The 26,744-nt window shown below is 42.3% G+C and overlaps 1 protein-coding gene across 3 annotated transcripts in view; it reads right to left on the reverse strand.

Moving 5' to 3' along the window:
- LOC120991439 (solute carrier family 2, facilitated glucose transporter member 11-like) overlaps window positions 1–26,744 on the reverse strand; it is a 105,690-nt gene that overhangs the window by 25,838 nt on the left and 53,108 nt on the right. For all 3 annotated transcript variants that reach the window (XM_040420258.1, XM_040420259.1, XM_040420257.1), the window contains 2 exons: window positions 26,107–26,231; window positions 173–302 (listed from right to left, as the gene is read on the reverse strand). In XM_040420258.1, the coding sequence (XP_040276192.1) occupies window positions 173–302; window positions 26,107–26,231 (255 nt within the window). The remainder of the gene's footprint in view (window positions 1–172; window positions 303–26,106; window positions 26,232–26,744) is intronic.

Consider the following 26,744-nt stretch of genomic DNA (forward strand, 5'->3'; position numbering starts at 1 on the left):
ATCACTCTCCCACACAGAACGTGTTTTCCACACTGGACACGCTCCTCGGAAACTACCCTAATACTTTTGTCCATACAGTGTAGCTTAAACTCATGATATCAATGTAGAACACTACTAATGTTATTTTTCTAACTATAAGAGCATTGAAACTGTATCTTTAGACAGTTCATACCGTAAGCCAATGATCTGTCCTGCCAAGATCCCAACAGTCAGGAAAATATTAATGCCCACGGATGTAAGACCCCTTATTTTCTTGGGTGCTATTTCTCCCAGGTATAATGGTTGTACACACATTCCAACACCTAGAGAAGAAAAACAATATTCTGTATATTTATCTGTACATTGGGGTTGTCCTGGAAAAGATAATGACATGAAATGCCAATGATCACGAATGACATTATCTGTCACAGGAGGCATGGGGTTAAGATCCACCAGACTTTAAAATAGTCAACACATTGCTTTAACTTCAACGCATCACAGTTGATTAATTTTTCAGACCTCACCCCCATTTATTAACAGCAGCATTTGCATTTTTACCCTAAGAAAGCTTTGTTCAGCTTCTTTTAGGTGGTGAATTAATAATGACAGTAAGGTGACATTGAGTTTTTTTTTTTTTATATTCCGTAGGATTCTACAATCTATTATTATGTAGTCTTTTCAATTTGTCCGGAAATTTAATTTCAAGTTTTCCCAGGAGTAGTAAAAGTCTTATTTCCAGGAACTGCAATGGAGATACAGGAACACACCATTTCAATCTTTGTTCTGCTTCATTTTTGATAGAATTTGTTACCCTATATAAGTATTTTTTTCAGTCATCATCTATACAGTATATATGTCAATGATACTTTTTTGTGCAACATACCATGTATATTAAAATCCCATTGGTCCCATAATTAAAAAAAAAAGGAGCTGTCTCGCTGACAACTTTTTTCTTACAGAATGGCACAATGAGATAAACAAAAGGTACTCTCACCTCACTGATCTACGCCTCCTGGGTGTCTGAGGGTCCCTGCTTTTTGGTCCCTCTCATCACCCAGCAAATGCCTGCTCATCCAGACCTACAGTACTTGTTTGTGGGGGTACACAGCACTTTTTTCTCTTGAATGTGCCATAGTTCAAACTATCTATTTTTTCTATTTATTAATTCGTAAAGCAGTATCTATAGAATAAAATTAGGGTGAGCAAATGGCGTTTTGGAAATTAAAAGTTTAATTAAACACTAAAATAAACACTAAAATAATGTTAAAATACTAAAATACGAAATGAAGGATAAATATGTATATACAATTTCATACATTAACAATTCGCATAGATATGCATTTGTCCCATTAGGTATACGCAGTCTCTTTATAGGACAATGTGTTGTTGTATATGGTTGTTGAGTATAGTAAATGTCCTGTATAGGTTATCCTACTAAAGCGTCTCTTTCAACAATCATATGCTGGTTGATAATAAATGGTACGTCTTCGGTAATGTCACCCAATATCATATATATTTGTTCAGCTTTGCGCTCGCTGATTAAAATTTTGTGGTGCCGGTCATGCCGGTGTTAGGGCAGATTACGGAGGTAACTGTGTCTTACCTTCCTCGTGTCTGTCCCAAGTTTTCCTGTAATCCAGCGGGTGTAACGCAGGACACAGTTGGCTTGGCTCTGCACGCTCCTTCGTAGACTCACCGACTTCTCGCGGGAGTTGAAGCTCTCTTCCGGCTTAGTCCGTTCACGTGACTTGTACCCAGCGCAACAAGCACAAGAGAGAGTCTATCTTTTCCAGGTTGTTAAATTTCTCGCATGGCCATGCAAGTTACTGCGGAGATATTTTCTTCTTTATTAAAGCGATCCCGTTTGGGCTGGATCGCTTTAATAAAGAAGAAAATATCTCTGCAGTAACTTGCATGGCCATGCGAGAAATTTAACAACCTGGAAAAGATAGACTCTCTGTTGTGCTTGTTGCGCTGGATACAAGTCACGTGAACGGACTAAGCCGGAAGCGAGCTTCAACTCCCGCGAGAAGTCGGTGAGTCTACGAAGGAGCGCGCAGAGCCACGCCAACTGTGTCCTGCGTTGCCCTCGCTGGATTACAGGAAAACTTGGGACAGACACGAGGAAGGTAAGACACAGTTACCTCCGTAATCTGCCCTAACACCAGCATGACCGGCACCACAAAATTTTAATCAGCGAGCGCAAAGCTGAACAAATATATATGATATTGGGTGACATTACCGAAGACATTATCAACCAGCATATGATTGTTGAAAGAGATGCTTTAGTAGGATAACCTATACAGGACATTTACTATACTCAACAACCATATACAACAACACATTGTCCTATAAAGAGACTGTGTATACCTAATGGGACAAATGCATATCTATGCGAATTGTTAATGTATGAAATTGTATATACATATTTATCCTTCATTTCGTATTTTAGTATTTTAACATTATTTTAGTGTTTAATTAAACTTTTAATTTCCAAAACGCCATTTGCTGAGTGCTCACCCTAATTTTATTCTATAGATACTGTTTTTTGACCAGAGGGTGGGTGTCCCTCTTGCGGGTTAGCAGCACCAATTCTATAATTTCGTCCAGAGTGAGCCACCATCTTTGAATATTTGATTAATTCATAAAGGGTTTAACAAACTAATGGTGCATTCACACGACCGTATAAATGGATCCGCATTGATTTCAATGGGGCCGCAAAAGACACAGCCCCATTGAAATAAAAAATATCTGCCCCCTAAAAACCTTTAAAGAGTACCTGTAAGCAAACTGCATGGTAGGTTTGATCCTACTGATATAAATGGTTTCTGTTTTAAATAAATCAGATGCTGTGTTTTTGATAAAAAAGACTTCTATTGTTTATGCAAATTAGGGCTTCAGTGCACCAAGGGGTGGGGCCTTGCCCCTCAGTGCACCTTTGCTCCTCAGTTTTCCAGTACTGGTCATGCCCCCTTCATGCACTGAGGCTCTTGATTGCATAAAGAATAAAAGTCTCTCTTCTTGGAAACGCCACAACTGAGCAGGATCAAGCCTACTGGCCAGTATGCCTGGTTTAATAGGGTTGGTTCTATTGACAGGTGCTCTTTAAAGTGAATCTGTCACCAGTGACCTCCATATCAAATTATTTGCATAGACACATAGCTGTGGTTCACCTGATTAAAACCAGGTTTTGTTTTTTTTGTTGATTCAAGGCTCCATTCCCTAGTTATGATACTTTTTCTTAATATGCAAATTAGACCTTTGCTGCAATGAGGACATCATCATTGCTCTTTTTGCACCCAAGCTCCTCTCCTTTCTGTGCCCAGCCCCTACCTCACTGCTTTGATTGACAGGGCGAGACAGCGGCAAAGCAGTGAGGGAGGGGCTGGGGCACAGATAGGACTGGAGCTAATTTGTGCCCTGGAACAAGGGTACTTTAGATAATGGACATTTGCCCCTAATGCTATTACGCAAAGCCATCAACTCAATTACTTAGTGCACTTGGAAGGGTTAACTTTTACTATAATATATGTGGTTGTTTACAATTATACTGTTTTATATTGTTGAACTGCATTTTATGTTTATTGTAATATATCCTGTTTATTGCACTTTATCTGCACTGTGCAAAGGGTTAATGCACATCCAGCTAATACTGAGAGACTTTGTGACTTTCTATCTATGCACTAAGAAGTTCAAAATCTTCCATAGTTACTATAATGGATTATGCATTAAGTTTTGGAAGGGAAAAAAACGAAACACTGACATGTTGACTGTCTGTTTTAGGTCTGTTGTTTTTGTCTGAAGACTTGATTATGTCTGGAAAAACTGCTTATTCGTTCCTATAGACTTGTATTGAAACCCTATACAAGTCTATGACAGACTAAAACTGCAACATTATTTCTGTTCAGTCTGTACTTCTCCACTCCACCCCTCCCACTAGAAGGTTCTAGTACTGTTACAGACTGTCTATAAGGAGAGCCGTAAGAGCCCCTAGTTGTCTACAGATAGGGACCAGTGTTTTGTATAAAAGACTTTGCCAGACTGTACGAGTGACCAGAAAAAGACAATGAGACAGGGATGCTCTGCCACAGACCCTGGATCATCAACCCTTTGACCAGAGGGCCAGCCAGAGGACTGAGCCGCAGACCCTATAACCAGAGGGCCAGCCAGAGGCCTGAGCCACAGATTTTGGGCCACCAGCTTTCTTAAAGAGAGAGCGAGAGACAGCTAACTCAGGCCTTTCCTCAGCACAGAACCTTCTTCTGCCAGGGAGGAGACTGGAGAAGCCAGCTCAGAGCCTTGCCTGTATTGTTTTGCAGTTGAGTTCCGCCAGTAAAGAAGCACGCTGGTTTACTCCAAACTCTGACTCTGGACTTATTTCCCACTGGGGTGAAGCACTCCTTGTCATTCCCTCCAGAGAGCAGCAACATGTGGTGACACCTTGACAGTGTCTGGGTGACCCAAGGAAGTGTTGGGACCACCCCAAACCCAGCCACAGCACTTGGGTGCAACAAGAGCTATGTTGATGCCTAAATTGCACCAATATTTGCATATTTAAAAAAATTATCATAATTCAGAAATAGAGCCTCAGATCAATAAAACTGCATTTTAATCAGGTAAACCACAGCGTGTCTCTACAGACAGTTTGATAGGGAGATTGCTGGTGACAGATTTACTTTAAGTTCTAGTTCAAAGAAGTTCACGATAATTATATTAACTGTTACATCCAGACAAGACAGTAATATGATTCTTAATCAAATTAAAAGAAATAGTAATTACATTTTAATTTCCTCCAAAATGAAATGTCTAAGTAGATGCTTGCTTTGTGGACTCTTGGGAAGCAGCAGCAATTACTTCAGCTGTTTTTGTAAAGACTGAAAGCTGTGGAGAAATTCGAATGCTCCCAGACCGGTGACAGGTTTGATAAACTGCCTGTTTATTGCTGGTGAATAAAGAACACTGGGCAGTGAGGAGGGGAATGCTTTAAAGAGATCCTGTCACCATCAAAATGCAGTTCAATCTGTGGGCAGCATGTTATAGTGCAGCAGGAGGAGCTGAGCTAAGGAGTCATGTGGGCGGTCCTAAGCATAGGACAGGGATGCACAGTCACAGGGATGGCTGTCAGTTACTTATGTAACCCTGTTATACTTGCCGGCTTTTGATCCTGGGGTCTATGAGTTAGTAGACAGCTGCTTTTGGTAGTTAATCAAGCTAGTGAGCACGATTTCCTGGATAAAAGTCCTCTGTAATGTTTTAGTTGCGCAAATGAAGAAGGAGTGGGAAATTATATACACTCCGAAACGCATTTGGTTTGATGAAGTGCCCCATTTGGTTTGATGAAGTGCCCAAGTTTGATGAAGTGCCCCAGCATTATATTTTGAGGAAACAAGTACAAAGTTGCGCAACTGAAACATTACAGAGGACTTTTTTTATCCAGGAAATCGTGCTTACTAGCTTGATTAACTACCAAAAGCAGCTATCTACTAACTCATAGACCCCAGGATCAAAAGCCGGCAAGTATAACAGGGTTAACATCTAAGATCTCGAGATATCCCACGAGACTCACTACACAAGGAGCCGCAGTCACTCTGAACACAGGTGGGACGCCACACAGCGTGCAACATTATCCACGGTCTGGAGACATCAACTGTGAGTACTCTGTGATGCCGATACTACAATTGTAGAAATCAGGGGTTATTTTGAAGTAGACGAACAACAAGTGTATTACATATCCCCACTTTAAACCAACTTTGGGGAGGACATGGAGTGATGCACAGCACACAATCAATTTACCACATTGCTTCTGGAGAGACAATTGTAATAGATCCAACTCTGCTTCACCATATAGGGTTGGAGTCCTCTACATCATCAATTGGAGATATAACCTATCTCCTTGTTTTAGTGTTTTATTAATATTGTTTTATTGCTATTGACTGCCGCCAATATTTTTTATATATGTTTATAATATTTTTATTATCTGATGTGCAATAAATATATTGTTATTCCAAGTGAACCAAATATTCTGGTTGTGCCTATCTCCAATTGCTATACTTATTATTCATTGATAGGGGGGATCTATTGATAGTAGCACCCATACATCTTACCTATTGTGTAGAGCCACCCATTTCCAATACCCATTTATCAAATAAAATATATACGGTAAGTTATACTGAATCTTTTCCCACAAAACTGATTAATGTGGATTGGACTGCATTTTCATGGTGACGGGTTCTCTTTAGTAAGGAAAAGGTCTCTCCCTTTGTGGTTTGGTGGTTATTTTGCCCACCTTCCATTCCCTCACCCTTAATAAATGAACCAGGCTGCCTTGTCCAAAGTTTAATCGAAGAAGGCCTGCTTTTAGATTGTCTTTAATACTTTTTTTTTACCTTATCATTAGTCTGCGTTCACATCTGCAGCAAGCTAATGCTGATGCTCCCAGCGTGATCATGCAAAGTAACCACACTGGGAGTGTCAGGTCCTGCTACCTCCAACGAGCAGAGAGTTTCCCTGTGCATGCAAAATGTTTATGGGCACCTTAAAGGGGTTCTGTACCTTTTTAGATCATCAGCATCTGATCGATGGGGGTCTGACAACCGGGACCCCCACCGATCAGCTGTTTGAGAAGGCAGCGGTGCTAGCGCCACAGCCTTCTCTCTTTTACCTGCATACACCTCAATGGGGCTGAGCCGTGCCAAGGCCACGTCCATAGTTGTGATGTCACTGGCCTGTGGGAAACAGCGAGTAGGCCATGGCACTACTGCAAGCGCCGCTGCCTTCTCAAACAGCAGATCAGATGCAAAGGATAGCTGATAAGTAATAAAAATGTACAGAACCCCTTTAAGTCTACAGGATTAGTAAATCTGTTGTGGATTTTTTTCAGGTGTCCTCTAACAGGATTTTCTATAAGACTGAAAAAATGCATGTTAAAAACTGTCTAAATAAAAAACAATTATAAAAAAATTCATGAAAATCATGGTGTTTTTTACAAGCAAGAAAACATTTATCATTCCACTTACGCCTCTTTTTGGCATAGAAAAGTTGCATATCCACGGGACTTAAGACCTTTCAATGCGTTTGTGACTTTTCTAGTGGCAATCTGCATTTTACACTGCCCTTGCCAAGTCTAGGAAAAAAGGGGATTGGCGACAAGCTGCTCCGACTGTGCAGGCCCTATTAACCTCTTCAGGACCCTGCCATTTTTCACCTTAAGGACCAGGCCATTTTTTGCAAATCTGACCAGTGTCACTTTATGTGGTGATAACTTTAAAACGCTTTTACTTATCCAAGCCATTCTGAGATTGTTTTCTCATCACATATTGTACTTCATGACAGTGATAAATTGGAGTCAAAATATTTAATTCTTTTTATTAAAAAAAAAAACCAAATTTACCAAAAATGTGGAAAAGTTAGAAATTTTCAAAATTTCTATTTCTCGGCTTTTAACCACCTCAGCCCCCAGTGCTTAAACACCCTGAAAGACCAGGCCACTTTTTACACTTCTGACCTACACTACTTTCACAGTTTATTGCTCGGTCATGCAACTTACCACCCAAATGAATTTTACCTCCTTTTCTTCTCACTAATAGAGCTTTCATTTGGTGGTATTTCATTGCTGCTGACATTTTTACTTTTTTTGTTATTAATCGAAATTTAACGATTTTTTGCAAAAAAATGACATTTTTCACTTTCAGTTGTCAAATTTTGCAGAAAAAACGAGATCCATATATAAATTCTGCTCTAAATTTATTGTTCTACATGTCTTTGATAAAAAAAAAATGTTTGGGTAAAAAAAAAATGGTTTGGGTAAAAGTTATAGCGTTTACAAACTATGGTACAAAAATGTGAATTTCCGCTTTTTGAAGCAGCTCTGACTTTCTGAGCACCTGTCATGTTTGCTGAGGTTCTACAATGCCCAGACAGTACAAACACCCCACAAATGACCCCATTTCGGAAAGTACACACCCTAAGGTATTCGCTGATGGGCATAGTGAGTTCAGAGAACTTTTTATTTTTTGTCACAAGTTAGCGGAAAATGATGATTTTTTTTTTTTTCTTATAAAGTCTCATATTTCACTAACTTGTGACAAAAAATAAAAAGTTCTATGAACTCACTATGCCCATCACGAAATACCTTGGGGTCTCTTCTTTCCAAAATGGGGTCACTTGTGGGGTAGTTATACTGCCCTGGCATTCTAGGGGCCCAAATGTGTGGTAAGGAGTTTGAAATCAAATTCTGTAAAAAATGACGAGTGAAATCCGAAAGGTGCTCTTTGGAATATGGGCCCCTTTGCCCACCTAGGCTGCAAAAAAATGTCACACATCTGGTATCTCTGTATTCAGGAGAAGTTGAGGAATGTGTTTTGGGGTGTCTTTTTACATGTACCCATGCTGGGTGAGATAAATATCTTGGTCAAATGCCAACTTTGTATAAAAAAATGGGAAAAGTTGTCTTTTGCCAAGATATTTCTCTCACCCAGCATGGGTATATGTAAAATGACACCCCAAAACACATTCCCCACCTTCTCCTGAGTACGGAGATACCAGATGTGTGACACTTTTTTGCAGCCTAGGTGGGCAAAGGGGCCCATATTCCAAAGAGCACCTTTCGGATTTCACTCGTCATTTTTTACAGAATTTGATTTCAAACTCCTTACCACACATTTGGGCCCCTAGAATGCCAGGGAAGTATAACTACCCCACAAGTGACCCCATTTTGGAAAGAAGACACCCCAAGGTATTCCGTGAGGGGCATGGCGAGTTCCTAGAATTTTTTATTTTTTGTCACAAGTTAGTGGAAAATGATGATTTTTTTTTTTTTTCATACAAAGTCTCATATTCCACTAACTTGTGACAAAAAATAAAAACTTCCATGAACTCACTATGCCCATCAGCGAATACCTTGGGGTCTCTTCTTTCCAAAATGGGGTCACTTGTGGGGTAGTTATACTGCCCTGGGATTCTAGGGGCCCAAATGTGTGGTAAGGAGTTTGAAATCAAATTCTGTAAAAAATGACGAGTGAAATCCGAAAGGTGCTCTTTGGAATATGGGCCCCTTTGCCCACCTAGGCTGCAAAAAAGTGTCACACATCTGGTATCTCTGTATTCAGGAGAAGTTGAGGAATGTGTTTTGGGGTGTCTTTTCACATATACCCATGCTGGGTGAGATAAATATCTTGGTCAAATGCCAACTTTGTATAAAAAAATGGGAAAAGTTGTCTTTTGCCAAGATATTTCTCTCACCCAGCATGGGTATATGTAAAATGACACCCCAAAACACATTCCCCACCTTCTCCTGAGTACGGAGATACCAGATGTGTGACACTTTTTTGCAGCCTAGGTGGGCAAAGGGGCCCATATTCCAAAGAGCACCTTTCGGATTTCACAGGTCATTTTTTACAGAATTTGATTTCAAACTCCTTACCACACATTTGGGCCCCTAGAATGCCAGGGCAGTATAACTACCCCACAAGTGACCCCATTTTGGAAAGAAGAGACCCCAAGGTATTCGCTGATGGGCATAGTGAGTTCATGGAAGTTTTTATTTTTTGTCACAAGTTAGTGGAATATGAGACTTTGTATGAAAAAAAAAATAATAAAAAAAATCATCATATTTCACTAACTTGTGACAAAAAATAAAAAATTCTAGGAACTCGCCATGCCCCTCACGGAATACCTTGGGGTGTCTTCTTTCCAAAATGGGGTCACTTGTGGGGTAGTTATACTGTCCTGGCATTTTCCAGGGGCCTGTGGTAAGTAGGTTAATGACCTGTGAAATCCGAAAGGTGCTCTTTGGAATGTGGGCCCCTTTGCCCACCTAGGCTGCAAAAAAGTGTCACACATCTGGTATCTCCGTACTCAGGAGAAGGTGGGGAATGTGTTTTGGGGTGTCATTTTACATATACCCATGCTGGGTGAGAGAAATATCTTGGCAAAAGACAACTTTTCCCATTTTTTTATACAAAGTTGGCATTTGACCAAGATATTTATCTCACCCAGCATGGGTATATGTAAAAAGACACCCCAAAACACATTCCTCAACTTCTCCTGAATACAGAGATACCAGATGTGTGACACTTTTTTGCAGCCTAGGTGGGCAAAGGTGCCCAAATTCCTTTTAGGAGGGCATTTTTAGACATTTGGATACCAGAGTTCTTCTCACGCTTTGGGGCCCCTAAAATGCCAGGGCAGTATAAATACCCCACATGTGACCCCATTTTGGAAAGAAGACACCCCAAGGTATTCAATGAGGGGCATGGCGAGTTCATTGAAAAAAAAAAATTTTGGCACAAGTCAGCGGAAATTGATTTTTTTGATTTTGTTCTCACAAAGTCTCCCTTTCCGCTAACTTGGGACAAAAATTTCAATCTTTCATGGACTCAATATGCCCCTCAGCGAATACCTTGGGGTGTCTTCTTTCCAAAATGGTGTTATTTGTGGGGTGTTTGTACTGTCCTGGCATTTGAGGGTCTCCGCAATCATTACATGTATGCCCAGCATTAGGAGTTTCTGCTATTCTCCTTATATTGAGGATACGGGTAATGAGATTTTTTTTTTCCGTTCAGCCTCTGGGCTGAAAGAAAAAAATGAACGGCACAGATTTCTTCATTCGCATCGATCAATGTGGATGAAAAAATCTCTGCCAAAAAAAAAAAAAGGAGGGGAAAGGCGTCTGCCAGGACATAGGAGCTCCGCCCAACATCCATACCCACTTCAGCTCGTATGCCCTGGCAAACCAGATTTCTCCATTCACATCAATCGATGTGGATGAATAAATCATTGCTGGGATTTATTTTTTTATATATACAAAGTGTTTGCCAAAGTATATGAACACCGCCACCTCCTCAGCTCATATGCCTCGGCAAACATATCTTTTACTGCAGAGGAGAAATCTCGTCTTGCAGCGCCGCATACACCGACTTGCGTATAATCTGACAGCAGCGCAATGCTTCTGTCCGAATGCACATCAGTGCTGCAGCTGGTCGATCGGTTGGTCCACCTGGAAGGTAAAAAAAACAAAAGAAAAAAGAAAAAACCAGGCCGCAAAGCAATAACTTTATTAACTTTAGAACAGAACATATTAACTTTTTTTAACTTTTTTACTTACCGGTATTTTTTTTTTTGTTTAGTTTTTTTTACCTTTATAGAACAAACCTCTCCTTCCCCATGGGACAATGTGCAAAGCGCAAATCTCCCAAAGATGTGGCGAAGTACGTTATGCACTTTATCCCAGGTGAAAGGAGAGGTTTGCAGCAGCTGAGAGTAAAAGGGCCCTAATAGCCCTGTGTGCCTGTCCTGTGAGATGCAATCCCTATGCTAGGTGTACCTGTGTGTGGTACTTCCGGAAACACTCACCAAAGCATAGGGCAGGGTGGTCAGGACAGTCAGGACAGAAATAGCGGGTGTCACGCCTTATTCGACTCCTGCTACAGACACGACATCTTTTTCGGGGTGACGGTTGGGTTGAGGTACCAGGAACGACACTGGGGAAATGTCGCTCGTGTAGACGGCTAACTACACTGGTGGATGGGGCCACGGAACCTCCTGGGTAAAGGAGGTTCTCGATGATCTCTTCCTGGAATTTGAGGAAAGATCGTGTTCTCCCAGCCTTACTGTAGAGAACAAAACTATTGTACAGCGCCAATTGAATTAAATATACAGACACCTTCTTATACCAGCGTCTGGTTCTGCGGGAAACTAAATACGGAGACAACATCTGGTCATTGAAGTCCACCCCTCCCATGAGCGCATTATAGTCGTGGACACAGAGGGGTTTTTCAATGACACGGGTTGCTCGCTCAATTTGGATTGTCGTGTCTGCGTGAATGGAGGAGAGCATGTAAACGTCACGCTTGTCTCTCCATTTCACCGCGAGCAGTTCTTCGTTACACAAGGCAGCCCACTCCCCCCTTGCAAGACGGGTGGTTACAAGCCGTTGGTGGAAGCCCACGCGACTAGTTCGCGCGGTGCCACAGGCGCAAATCCGTTCTAGAAACAAATGCCTAAAGAGGGCCACACTTTTATAAAAATTGTCCACATAAAGACGGTACCCCTTGCCGAATAAGGGTGACACCAAGTCCCAGACTGTCTTCCCACTGCTCCCCAGGTAGTCAGGGCAACCGACCGGCTCCAGGGTCTGATCTTTTCCCTCATAGATCCGAAATTTGTGGGTATAGCATGTGGCCCTTTCACAGAGCTTATACAATTTGACCCCATACTGGGCACGCTTGCTTGGGATGTACTGTTTGAAGCCAAGGCGCCCGGTAAAATGTATTAGGGACTCGTCTACGCAGATGTTTTGCTCGGGGGTATACAAATCTGCAAATTTCTGGTTGAAATGGTCTATGAGGGGCGGAATTTTGTGGAGCCGGTCAAAAGCTGGGTGGCCTCTGGGACGGGAGGTGGTGTTGTCGCTAAAATGCAGGAAACGGAGGATGGCCTCAAATCGTGCCCTGGACATAGCAGCAGAGAACATGGGCATGTGATGAATCGGGTGCGTGGACCAATGTGACCGCAATTCATGCTTTTTTGTCAGGCCCATGTTGAGGAGAAGGCCCAAAAAAATTTTAATTTCGGAAACTTGGACTGGTTTCCACCGGAAAGGCTGGGCATAAAAGCTTCCCGGGTTGGCGGATATAAATTGTGTGGCATACCGGTTTGTCTCTGCCACGACTAAGTCCAAGAGCTCCGCAGTCAAGAACAGCTCAAAAAATCCCAGGGCCGAACCGATTTGAGCTGTCTCAACCCGAACTCCAGACTGGGCGGTGAAAGGGGGAACTACAGGTGCGGCTGAAGTTGGTGACTGCCAATCAGGGTTTGCCAGCACCTCAGGGATTCTAGGGGCTCTACGGGCCTGTCTGTGCGGTGGCTGCGACGGGGTAACTAGTGCACGTGCCACCGTACCAGCTTCAACTGCCCTTCTGGTGCTCGCCACGTCACCATGTTGTACGGCAGTGCTGGTACTAGGTCCAGGGAGGGCTGCGCTGCTGGTGTATGCCTCACCACGTGATCCGGCAGCGACAGCCCCACTCTGCTGCTCTTGAAGCGGATCCTGCGCAACCTGTGGTCTAGCGACACGGGGCCGGGTACGCCTGGTGCTGCCAGGGACCTCCACCTCCTCGTCCGAACTTTGGGTCAGAGAGCCACTGCTTTCCACAGGTTCATATTCTGACCCGCTAGATTCGTCAGATGAGGGTTCCCACTCCTCATCCGACTGGGTCAGAATCCTGTAGGCCTCTTCAGAAGAATACCCCCTGTTTGACATTTTGGACTACTAAATTTAGGGGTATTCCCTGAGACTACCCAAGAAAAAAAGCAAGCCTGTCTTACAAAGGGGAGGCTAGCGAAGTACCGGAGGCCGCTGCGGTTGATAAAAAATATCAAAACTGATTTTTTTATCGCCGCAGTGCGTGTAAAATGAATGTGCAGTGATCAAAAAATATATATTTTTTGTCACTGCGGTGGGGCGGGCGTGGGTGAACGCACGTGTGGGCGACCGATCAGGCCTGATCGGGCAAACACTGCGTTTTGGGTGGAGGGCGAACTAAAGTGACACTAATACTATTATAGATCTGACCGTGATCAGTTTTGATCACTTACAGATACTATAAAAGTACAAATGCTGATTAGCGATACGCTATTCAGCGAATAAAAGTGACTGCGGTGCGGTGGGGTGGGCGCTAACTGACGCTAACTACCTAACCAAGGGGCCTAAACTATCCCTAAAACCTAACAGCCAATACCAGTGAAAAAAAAAATTGACAGTTTACACTGATCACTTTTTTTCCTTTCACTAGTGATTGACAGGGGCGATCAAAGGGGTGATCAAAGGGTTAATTGGGGTGCAGGGGGGTGATCTGGGGCTAAGGTGTAGTGTTTGGTGTACTCACAGTTCAGTCTGCTCCTGTGCTGGATCCAACCGACGAAAAGGACCAGCACAGGAGCAGACAAGCCATATAACAGATCATATTTACTAATATGATCTGTTATATGACTTTTGATTGGATTTTTTGAAAATCGCCAGCCTGCCAGCCAATGATCGTTGCTGGCAGGCTGGTGACGAACTTGTTCTTTGAATTTTGCCGGCCCGCGATGCGCATGCGCGGGCCGGCTTTGAGCGAAATCTCGCGTCTCGCGAGATGACGCGTATATGCGTGATTGTGCGCAGCGCTGCCACCTCCGGAACGCGAATCTGCGTACAGCAGTCCGGAGGTGGTTAAAACACATAGTGATACCTCCTAAAATAGCTATTATTTTACTTTTGCCATATGTCTACTTCATGTTTGGATCCTTTTGTAAATTACATTTTATTTTTTGGGACATTAGAAGGCTTAGATGTTTAGAAGCAAATGCTAAAATTATTCAGAAAATTTCCAAAACCCAGTTTTTAAGGACCAGTTCAAGTCTGAAGTCCCTTTGTGAGGCTTACATAATAGAAACCACCCATAAATGGCCCCATTTTGGAAACTACACCCCTCAAAGTATTCGAAACTGATTTTATAAACTTTCTCAACCCTTTAGGTGTTCCACAAGAATTAAAGAAAAATGTAGATGAATTTCGGAATTTCCCTTTTTTGGCAGATTTTCCATTTTCTGCTGTACAGGCACAAGGCAGGGCGCAGAAGGAAAGGAACGCCATATGGTTTTTGGAAGGCGGATTTCACTGGGATAATTTTAAGTTACCATGTCACATTTGAAGACCCCCTGATGCACCCCTAGAGTAGAAACTCCAAAAAAGTTACCCCATTTTTTTAAACTAAACCCCTCAAGGTATTCAAAACTGATTTTACAAACTTTGTTAACCCTTTATGTGTTCCACAAGAATTAAAGGAAAATGTAGATGAAATTTCAGAATTTCACTTTTTTGGCAGATTTTCCATTTTAATCCATTTTTTTACGCTAACAAAACAAGGGTTAACAGACAAAAAAACTCAATATTTATTGCCCTGATTCTGTAGTTTACAGAAACACCCCATACGTGGTCGTAAACTGCTGTACAAGCACACAGCAGGGCGCAGAAGTAAAGGAACACCATATGGTTTTTTGAAGGCGGATTTCACTGGGATAATTTTAAGTTACATTTGAGGACCCCCTGATGCAACCCTAGAGTAGAAACTCCCCCCAAAAATTTGGAAACTATGGGATAAGGTGGCAATTTTGTTGGTACTATATTTTAGGGTACATATGATTTTTGGTTGCTCTATATAACACTTTTTGTGAGGCAAAGTAACAAAAAATAGCTGTTTTGGAACAGTTTTTATTTTTTGTTATTTACAATGTTCATCTGACAGGTTAGATCATGTGGTATTTTTATAGAGTAGGTTGTTACGGACGCGACAATACCAAATATGACAACTTTTTATGGTTGTTTGTTTCAGTTTTACATAATAAAGCATTTTTTATAAAATAAAAAAAATGGTGTCTCTGAAAGCCATAGTTTTTTTTCTTTTTTGTGCGATTTTGGGCCATGTATCCTGCCATAAATATTAAATTAACCACGGTAGTATAATGGTCACTAATGATAACCAAAAAACCAATTGTAAATACAAAAAATGAACAGAACTGGTGGGTAATACAACATTAAAAATACCCAAAAGGAAGCGAAAAGGTTGCTCACCACAGTACAAGACACTTATTACAAATCTCTCAATGGTGAAAAAGTACAAAATTGCTATATGTAGTGCCAACAAACCTGAACGGAAGCAAAGGAGTGGGATGGGAAGGGAGACTGGGTCTCTTTCTCCTATTGATCCCTCCCTATATGTCTACACCTCCTAAATTGTCCCTAGGTGCCCTTGCGCTGCGCCATGTGACTGCCCAGTTTTGTCAGAGAAGGGAGCAAGCGAGGGAACTATATTAGCACATTAAGGGATATACTATAAATAAGCCCACAATAGCAAGTAAAATACAGTTATATCCCAAAAACACACTGCCCGACGCGTTTCATTGGCCTAGGGCCAATTCATCAGGGGACTTGAGTAGATGAAGTACAGCAATACAAAGTAGTCAATACATGAAGTGCACAAAGCAAAACACGCTGCTGCCACAAGCCCGGCTGGATGACTATAAGCTTCAAAGAAATTAGAGGGCTGTGCTATGAGGACGAAACACTCCATTAGTTTGATCAGATGGAGCCTCTGTCGCTGCTGCTAAGCGAAGTTTTGGCTGCTGTTTGCACTTTATCCCTTGACTATTTTGCTTTGTGCATTTCATGTATTGACTAATTTGTATTTCTGTACTTCATCTATTTAAGTCCCCTAAAAAATTGGCCCTAGGCCAATGAAATGCGTCGGGCAGTGTGTTTTTGGGATATAGCTGTATTTTGCCTGATATTGTGGTCTCATTTATAGTATATCCCTTAATGTGCCAACATAGTTCCCTCGCTTGCTCCCTTCTCTGACGAAACTGGGCAGTCACATGGCGCAGCGTAGGGACACCTAGGGAAAATTTAGGAGGTGTAATCATATAGGGAGGGATCAATAGGAGAAAGAGACACAGTCTCCCTTCCCCTCCCACTCCTTTGCTCCCGTTCAGGTTTGTTGGCACTACATATAGTAATTTTTTACTTTTTCACCATTGAGAGATTTGTAATGTGTCTTGTACTGTGGCGAGCGACCTTTTCGCCTCCTTTTTATTTTTAATTTTGTATTAAAAGTTAAGTCTTATTTGAGGTTACCCACCAGTTCTGTTCATTCCATGTATCCTGCCCCCATCTGTGCCCCCTGCCCCTGTTGGGGTCCCCCCATCCATGTATCCTGCCCCCATCTGTGCCCCCTGCCCCTGATACGGTCCCCCTGCTGTATTGGATGGCGGCGGCTCAGTTCCTGAGCGGCCACCATCAGCAGCGAGTGTCAGCTGTATGCTGACACTCTGCTGTAACCGCTTATATGCCGTGGCAGCGCCATTCATGGGGTTAATAGAGGGAACGGGCTCCCTTTCTCAACCATCGGGCTACTGCGCTCCGATGGCAGCGGCTCGATGGTTGCCATGGCAACCGGACGCTTTGCAAAGGAGTCCGGTGTTGCCATCTATCAGGAAATATGATGATAGTACTATACTTTGCAATGCAAGCACATTGCAAAGTATAGTACAGCCATCAGCCCCACTGGATCTTCAAGATCCAAGAGGGACTTGATAAAAAAGTGTGAAAATAAAAAAAGCAAAAAATAAATAAAATGTTAATAAAAAATAAAATAAATTGCCTTTTCCTATATCCGCTCATTTATAAGAGATAAAAAAAAATAAAAAAAATTAACTACACATATTAGATACCACCGTGTCTGTAACGACCGGCTCTATAAATATATCACATGATCCACCCCGTCCGATAAACACCATAAAAAATAAAAACTGTGTCAAAAAAAGCCATTTTTGTCAACTTACATAACAAAAAGTGCAACACCAAGCGATCAAAAAGGCGTATGTCCCACAAAATAGTACCAATCAAACGGTCACCTCATCCCGCAAAAAATGAGACCCTACCTAAGAAAAAAAATAAAAAAGTTATGGCTTCAAAAATGCTATTATTGTGTAAAACAAATAAATAAGAAAAAGTATACATATTAGGTATTGCCACGTCCGTAATGATCTGCTCTATAAAAATGTCACATGACCTAACCCCTCAGGTGAACGCTGTAAAAATAAATAAATAAAAACATCCAAAACAACCAATTTTTTGGTCACCTTTGCCCCATAAAGTGTAATAATGAATGATCAAAAAATCATATGTACCCAAAAATGGTACCAATAAAAATGTCAACTCTTCCTGCAAAAAGATAGCCCCTGCACAAGATGATCGGCAGAAAAATAAAATATAAAGGCGTTCAGAAAATGGAGATACAAAAACATAATTTTTTTTTCAAAAATGCTTTAAAATGTAAAACTGAAACAAACAAACAAAGAAAGTAGACATATTTGATATCATTGCGTCCATATCAACCTGCTCTATTAAAATAGCACATGGCACCTTCTCCCCTAGTTTCCAAAATGGCGTCAATTTTAGGGATTTTCTACTGTAAGGGTGCATCAGGGGGGCTTCAAATGGGACATGGCATCTAAAAACCAGTCCAGTAAAATCTGCCTTCCAAAAACCATATGGCTTTCCTTTTCTTCTGCACCCTGCCGTGTGCCCTTACATCAGTTTACAACCACATGTGGGGTGTTTCTGTAAACCGCAGAATCAGGGTAATAAATATTAAGCTTTGTTTGGCTGTTAACCCTCGATGTGTTAAAGAAAAAAATGGATTAAAATGGAAAATCTGCCCAAAAAAGTGAAATTTAGAAATTTCATCTCCATATTCCTTTAATTCTTGTGGAACACCTAAAAGGTTTACAAAGTTTGTAAAATCAGTTTTGAGTAACTTGAGGGGTGTAGTTTCTACAATGGGTCATTTATGGGGGGCATCCACTATGTAAGCCCCACAAAGTGGCTTCAGACCTGAACTGGTCCTTAAAAAGTGGGTTTTGGAATTGCTTCTAAAAATCTAAGCCTTCTAACGTCCTAAAAAATTAAAATGACATTTACAAAATTATGCCATCATAAAGTAGACATATGGGGAATGTTAAGTACTAAATATTTTATGAGGTATCACTTTCTGTTTTTAAAGCAAATAGAAATTGAAAAAGTTGCGAATTTTTGAAATTTTTTGGTAAATTTGGGATTTTTTCATAAATAAAGGTGAAATATATTGACTCAAATTTATGACTATCATGAAGTACAATGTGTCACGAGCAAGGTCTATACATTGGAATCAGCTGGAGGAGTGTGAAAATACTCCTGAATCCAGGTTTGGTTCATTTTGACAAAAGTAATGTTTTGGACACTAGCGGACAACAACTTGGTCCGTTTGGGTGTCACCACACCCCCCACGGCACTGAAAACCCTCTCCAAGATGACACTGGAGGCAGAGCAAGAAAGAAGATAGAGAGCATGCTGTACCAGTTCGGCCCACTGTTCCATTCTACCTACCCAGAAATCCATGGGGTCAGGGAAATTGGTATGCGACAGAGACTGGCCATAGCATAGGTAGTCCTGAACCTAGGTGTTGAGGCGGGAGTTGTCAGCTTGCTGGCTGACCTCAGCCAGCACGGCACATGGATGGGGTGATGCTGCTTAATGTGGTTTAATAGAGCTGTGGTGCCTACATTTGTGTTTGCCTGCCCACGCTTTATTTTGCTCTTGCACAGCTTGCTCAATGTAATGCTTTTGTCCTCCGGCAGCGTGGAAAAAAACTGCTACACAGGGGTAGAGGCAGCTGAGCTGGGCTAAGCTCTGGCATATTTTGGGTCTCACCCACCCACCGCATCATCAGGATCACCAGATCCCGAAGCAGACGTGGTCCTGGCTGTTCTTTGGAAAGTAAATGGCCTCTGCTGTTTATTGCTGCTGCCATCACCCTCCTCCTCTGATGTTGCCTCCTCCTCAGAACTCTAATCCGGATCCTAGGTCCTGTCCAGCACACAATCATTATCGTCCACAAGAGTCCTCACCTTCCCTTTCACTTCTATCAGACTGTGGGATATCATGGTGGGTTCTTTGTCCCCCCATTCCCTTCCCTGGCGGCCATTGTCACTACACCCAACACTAATAGTGTGGCTATGGGGGCCACTACTACTACCACCACCAACATGGCTGTGCCTGGGGTCTGCAGCCTCCTCCTCAGGGCAGTACAAATGCTGACTGCTCTCACAAGTCACAAAAGTAATCTTGACTATCTTCTGTAGGACCTGGTAGGTTTGCTTGCTACTTCTCAGGAAAAAGGAAGGCACCCCTCTAGGAAGAGGCAGTGAAGACTGGGAGGACTCCGGTAAAAGCCTTCTTTGGGGCAGGAGGAGGAGCAGGAGGAAAGCTGTAGCCCCTGGCTCTATGGCAATGGTGTCAGACTCTGGTTACCTCCATATCATCCTGCTTCAACTGAGAGGAGGAGTGAGCCATCCAATCCACTATCTCGTTCTCTTTCTCCTCAACTATAAAGTTGCTCCTTTATGATGCAGCACGGACAACTGTGGCCTACCACTGCTTCTGGCCAGATAGATGGTGCTTCTGGCTCTGGGTCTTTCATTTGGAACTCTTTGTAGCACGGACATTGTTGGGCATCTCAAATAATGTTGTGCACTACCCTGTGTATTGGTGTAGTAAAAATGTATATATGCTGCTTCTTTGAAGATAATGTCACGGAACCCACCGTGACCTGGGCTCCTGGAGGAGGCTGATGGCCAGCCTCCTTCCTAGCGCCTACGGACCTAGGATTTTGGAGACCCCCCTTTGTTTGGTTGAACCGGGTGTCCGGGGCACATGGACGGCTGTTGCGGTGGAGCCTAGCCCTACAGCCGTTAGATTTCACAAACCAATACCGGCCTGGGGAAACACAATGCGAATGCTGATGGACTATCTCGTCAAATAGAACTGGAAGGGTGACTAACATGAACATCCCCAAGTGGACCCGTAGAGGGTCTCACCGGGTCTGCCATCCTTAAACTTGGGGGAGCTATGTGATGACATGGTGAAGAGTCATATGTATATTGGTGTTGAGTGTAATTATGTTATGTTGTGTGACCTGGTTATAAAAGACTGTCAGCACCCCTCTTTCTCCCCCTCCCTCTCGTTATCTCCCATTGTATTCTGGAGGAGCTCAGAACAATGCCATTCTGGCCAGGCTCTTGCTAGAGTTGTCTGGAGCTATTAGCAGGTGGACCCCTGTGGTGTGGTGCAGACAGAAGGTCTGGGGAGGGGAAGGGGGATGTGATGGGATTTTAGTTTTATCTGATCACAATTTCTGCAAATAAGTTTTTGCAGTTGCTCAATAAAGCAGATTTTTGTTTCACCTACACAGATTTTTGTTTCACCTACACTGAGTCTCGACCAGTGACTGGGAAAACTGGGAGCTACAGATCAGAGGTTTGCAATTTCTCCTGAGTAAGGAAAAATACAGAGGTGGACATACTCTTCCTGGGTACTGGGGGTCCGTCACAATCAACACCCCCCGGTAGGTGTTGTGAATTAGGGAGCGGATTTGGTGCTAAATTCATTATCACTCCCAGATATTTTTATGTGCTACCCTATCTAATGGTGTAGTAATCACGTATATATGCTGGTTTAATTACATTAACAATCCCAAAAAATATTTAAATTCCAACCATGTGGAAACTGAAAATACGGAAACAGACAACTGAGGCTTGACTCTCAATTTCAACTTTACACACACAGGTAGATTGCTGCAGTATTCATGTATATATGCTGCTTAATTAAATTGACAGCACCTCCCAAAAAAAAATATTATTTCGACCGGTTTTTGATACGCCAGAGGAGGTTGCAGAATGGATGGATAGAAAGGGGCTTAAATAGTCCCAGGGACTAATGAATGTCGCAGTCATTTTATCTATGATGATGAGTGGTGGGGAGGGGGTGGGGAGTAGTTCTGGAATAGAGTTTGCAGGTTAAAATTAGCTTGGGGCCAAGCGGTGGGATGGAGGTTGAGGACGGAGGGAAGGGTTGGGGGTGGGTGGATATAGTTGGAAATGGTGGAGCGAGGGAAGAGGAAAAGAGAAAACTTTCTTCCAGGTGTAGTCAGTTTAATGGAGACGCACTTGATTAACGACACCATTTGTTTTATCCAAAAGAACTGGATGAGCTCTTGTTATCATTCAGTTTACACTAGCTACTAAAGGGGTGTATCTGTAATGATACATAGAAGGGTCGATTTTAAGTGCATTTCCACATCCTGTGATGGGGAAGGGAGATATATTTTTCTTTATGGGACATTAAATGGCTCAAAATGTATACTTGCATTTGTGTATATTGTTCCGCCATACTCTCGATACATACTGGGTCAACTGGCAGTATTTATGGAACAGAGGGACACCTGCGCAACTATTAATATTGGTGATTTTAACTGTGTAATGGATATAGAACTGGATAGATTCAGCAGTACCAAGGGGGATGGGGATCACTGTAGTTTTACTTCACCATTGGCAAAATTCGGCAGAGAAACGGGTTTTGTTGATATCTAGAGATACAGAAACGGCTGTACTAAGGCCTTTTCCTGTTGTAGTAGAACAGGCAGCTCCATGACATGGCGTTAATTAACCACAGATATGTTTTTAGAACCTCTGGCCTTAAAGGGTTTCTGTCACCCCGCAAAACTCTTTTTTTTTTTTTTGGATAGTTAGATTCCTCCTAGTGCGATATAGCAGAATATAATGCTCTTACTTACTTTCATGCGGCCGATTCTTTAAAAAAAGAACTTTTATAATATGTAAATGAGGGCTCTACCAGCAAGTAGGGCGTCTACTTGCTGGTAGCTGCTGCAGAAATCCGCCCCCTCGCCGTGTTGATTGACAGGGCCAGCCGGGATCTCCTCCTCCGGCCGGCCCTGTCAGTAATTCAAAAATCGCGCGCCTCGCGTCATTCGGCGCAGGCGCTCTGAGATGAGGAGGCTCGTATCCTCAGCACTCCCTCAGTGCGCCTGCCCCAATGACGTCTTCTCTTTCGGTGATGTCATCGGCGCAGGCGCACTGAGGAGACGAGCCTCCTCATCTCAGACCGCCTGCGCCGAATGACGCGAGGCGCGCGATTTTTGAATTACTGACAGGGCCGGCCGGAGGAGGAGATCCCGGCTGGCCCTGTCAATCAACACGGCGAGGGGGAGGATTTCTGCAGCAGCTACCAGCAAGTAGACGCCCTACTTGCTGGTAGAGCCCTCATTTACATATTATAAAAGTTCGTTTTATAAAGAATCGGCCGCATGAAAGTAAGTAAGAGCATTATATTCTGCTATATCGCACTAGGAGGAATCTAACTATCCAAAAAAAAAATAATGAGTTTTGCGGGGTGAGAGAAACCCTTTAAAGATCAGGCAAGACGAAGAAGGTGGGGTTTTTAAAGAAGATGGCAGAGTAGTTAAAGTGTCTTTATATGCCGACGATATACTATTTTGTTTGGGGCGATACCCCAAACGCCTTACCTAACACCATTCAAAGTGTGGAGGAGTTCGGGGCTTTGTCGGGCTGGAGATTAACTGGAACAAGACCATCCTGTTTCCCCTGGATGAAATTGTGCTGGATAACACAGGGGGACTTTGAGTATCTGGGAATAAGAGTCTCGCCCTCTAGAAGATTGCGATTTGGTCTAAACTGCCCTTATCAATGGCGGATAGAATCTCCCTTTTTAAAATCAACTCCTGTATCAATTTATAGCTGCTCCAGTCTGGATTGACAATAGTACGTTCTCACTTATTGACAAGCTACTAAACAAGCTGATCTGGGGGAGAAAACGAGTTGGAATGAAACTAAAATATCTGTACTTTTCTGTTAGTTCAGGAGGTTTGTGTGTACCTTTTTTTTTAGAGGTTACTACCTAGCAGCTCAGCTACATGAGGATGAGGGAATGGCAGCTTGACCCGGTGTTAAAAGATCTGGTTTGCAGCTCAGGTTACAAAGATATTTTTGTTTTGTTGGAATCCGGACAGTTGAAACAAAGGAGGGGACCTATATGCCATGCCATGGTGAACCTCCTCACTAAAGTATGGGAACACACGAGCTACTAGAGGTTACTGTCGCTCTAGATTTTACGCCAATTTGGGGAAATGTTCACCTGGGTGAATTTGTGAATATGTCACAAGATAGGTTCTGGATAAATTCAGGTATTACTTATATCTCACAAATTTTTAGGGATAGGGTTATGCTCGCATTAGATGAGATTTCTCATCGCAGGATTCCCAATACGCAGGATTAATTGGTTTAGATATAGACAATTACACTCAGTTTATACTCTTACAGGTCAGTCTCCATTATTTAGAGTAGTAGGCACAGAAGGGGAAGATTAAATTATCACATATATACAGGGGATTGATCCATGGCTTGGCAGGTAGGGCGCCATTTCCTAGTTGGGGGAGATGGAGACGCGAAATTCCTGGATTAATACAGATAGATTGGGATAGGATTTGTTGCAATATGAGCAGATGTTTATTGAATTCTAATTACATAGTAATACAGGTTCATTTTGTGCACTGGATATATTTATTCCCCGCTCGAATAGCAAGGATGCATGGGGGCCTAACTCGGGTTGCCCTATGGGGGACCACGAGTTCGCCAACTTCATGCATCTCTGCTGGTACTGCCGATATGTTCAGGTATTTTGGCAGGGTGTATATGGAACTGTTAAAAATAAGACTGGGGTACAGCCGCCGTTTAACATCCAAGCTGCCATATTAGGGGATATAGAGCAAGGTCAAGTCAGAACTCATAAGCTTAAACTTATTTCTATGGTTTTTATGCTGGCTAGAGGGATTATTGCATGTGGGCGGATGGCTAGAGCCGCTCCTGATATAAATAACTGGCTCAGCCTGGTTAATAAAGTGAAGGCATATGAAAAGACTAGATATACTTCCCAAAATAAGCCAGAAGCATGGTCTAAAATATGGTCTTTGTGGTAGGTGGTCCTTTTTTATTTTTTTTTCCTTTTCTTCATCGCTCCACCAGAGGGACTATGGGGTTTTTTGTTTATGGGGTTTATGTTTTTGATATGGTTTATTTGGCAGCTGCCCCGCGAGAGGGTTTATTTTGAGCAATCAGATGCTTAATGTATTTTATATGGCTGTCCTTCTTTTTTTGATATCATAAATAAATAAAACAAAGAAAATTTTTTTGGACCGTGTGGAAACTGAAAATACGTAAACGGACAACTAAGGCTTGGCGCTCCATTTCAAGTTAACGCACACAGGTAGACTGCTGCCACACTGGGGGTATTGCAGCTGTAATCACATATATATATGCTGATTAAATAAACTGAAAGCAGTCCCCCCGAAAAAAATTTATTGCGACTGTGTGGAAACTGAAAATACGTAAATGGACGACTGAGGCTTGATACTCAATTTAAACTTCAAGGGGTTGTCCCACGAAAAATATTCTACAGTTTTCAAACCAGCACCTGGATCTGAGTAGTTTTGTAATGGCATGTAATTAAAAATGTTGTATAGCTACTGAGTTATTAAATAAAATGTATCTGTATAGTGTGACTTATTTTCTTATTTCTTTGACCTGCTCACCGAGATGGACGCACATGCTCAGTTTCATCTTTCAACTGCATCCTGGTTTGTCATAGGGAGAGCTGAGACATGCCTCCTGAGCTGCAGCAGAAAAGATACTCTCCTTGAGCTTTCAGCTTGATATAAATCTAGCAGAGCAATGAATAGCAGAGATCTCTGGATCCATGTGAGGTACAGGGCTGGTTCTAACTTTCTTAGAAAGAGATTGTCATGTTCTATATGATGTCTTATTTTTAGTTTTTACATTATTCATGGGATAACCCCTTTAACACACAGTTAGATTGTTGCCATACTGTGGGTATTGCTGCAGTAATTACTTTAATATACTGCTTAATTATATTGTACCCAAAAAAAAAATGAATTTCTATGAAAATGGCAAAACAAAATGAAAGTATTGGCTTGCAGGTAGCTGCTTTAGAGGTGCATCTGATAGGAGGCATAGCCACAGGTCCTGTCTCCTTTTTTCCTGTCTGTCAGCTGCCCTGCTTCTCTCTATTGTACACAACACACACAATTCTTCTTTGGAATCATAGCCTTCCCCTTGACTGTCCCTGGCAATAAGCTTGATTGATTGATTTCTGACTGTCCCTGATTGATTTTTCACTGTCCCTGACTCCCTAACATAATTTTCCTGGCAGACAATGTAAGCATTCTGCTCATTCTGCTAGGCACCTCCCTGTCTGCTGCAGCACTGATTGCCCCCACTTCCTCTCAGGGTCATGTGAGAACCCTTCTTCCTTCCTGGAGCTTTTTTCCCGCCCACATGTGCACTAAAATGGTGCTACGCTCTGTTTTAGTGGATTCGTCCGAAACAAACCTGGAAAGATTCTGGTTCGTCTGCCGTCCGAAAAAAGCAAAACTGCAGCTGATAAAAAAGGAAAAAATCCCCGAAGCCTTAGGTCTCCTGCACACAAATGCGGGTAAACGCATATAGGATATGCACAAATTAACCAGATACCAAACTATCAAACTATCAACCAGATACCAAACTATCTGCCTTCGTTTCTGTCTTTTACATTCTCATTGTATACCTTCAAATAGCAATGGGTTGAATAAGGTTATGTATAAAAAAAATTTTATATTTTACCTGCATTGATTCCTATAAGGAATCTTCCAACTATCAAAAATTCAAATAATCCAGCTGGTTGAGCCATTCCCATGACAAGAGCAGCGAGAATTGCTACAGCATTATTCACCAGGAGAACATGTTTCCTGCAATACAGATGAGCAGACAGGTTACTATATGCATAAGAATTTATCTAAAAGTTACCAGCTACAGATGAGACAGGGATAGACATGTGCAGTCAGCCAGTGGTCACTGCCTAAAGAAGAACTCCCGCAAAAATGTTTATTCTCTGACCTGTTAGAAAGGTACATGATATAAACAGTAGAGAAAGTAATCTTCTTACCAGAGACTATTTGTGAGTTATAACCTCCCTTCTGATCCTCAACTGTACAAAGTGACCAACACTCTGACTCTCTAAATAACACAGCAAACCAGAAACTCTTTATGTCCTGTGTGGACAGGAAGCCAGTTTCTCTATGTATTCCTAGGGGAGCTTCAATGTCTGTCTCAGAGGGATAAACAGAAAAGTAACTGACTTCCTGTCCTGTGTCAGTTGGAGATCAGACAATTAGTCACATGACACAGCTAAAAAGTAGAAGAGAGGGGATAACTCACAAATTCAGTGACTGATGAGAAGAATACATTCACTACAGATTACA

This window comes from Bufo bufo, chromosome 2 (genome assembly GCF_905171765.1).
Source record: "Bufo bufo chromosome 2, aBufBuf1.1, whole genome shotgun sequence".
In the NCBI taxonomy this organism is placed as follows: Eukaryota; Metazoa; Chordata; class Amphibia; order Anura; family Bufonidae; genus Bufo; species Bufo bufo.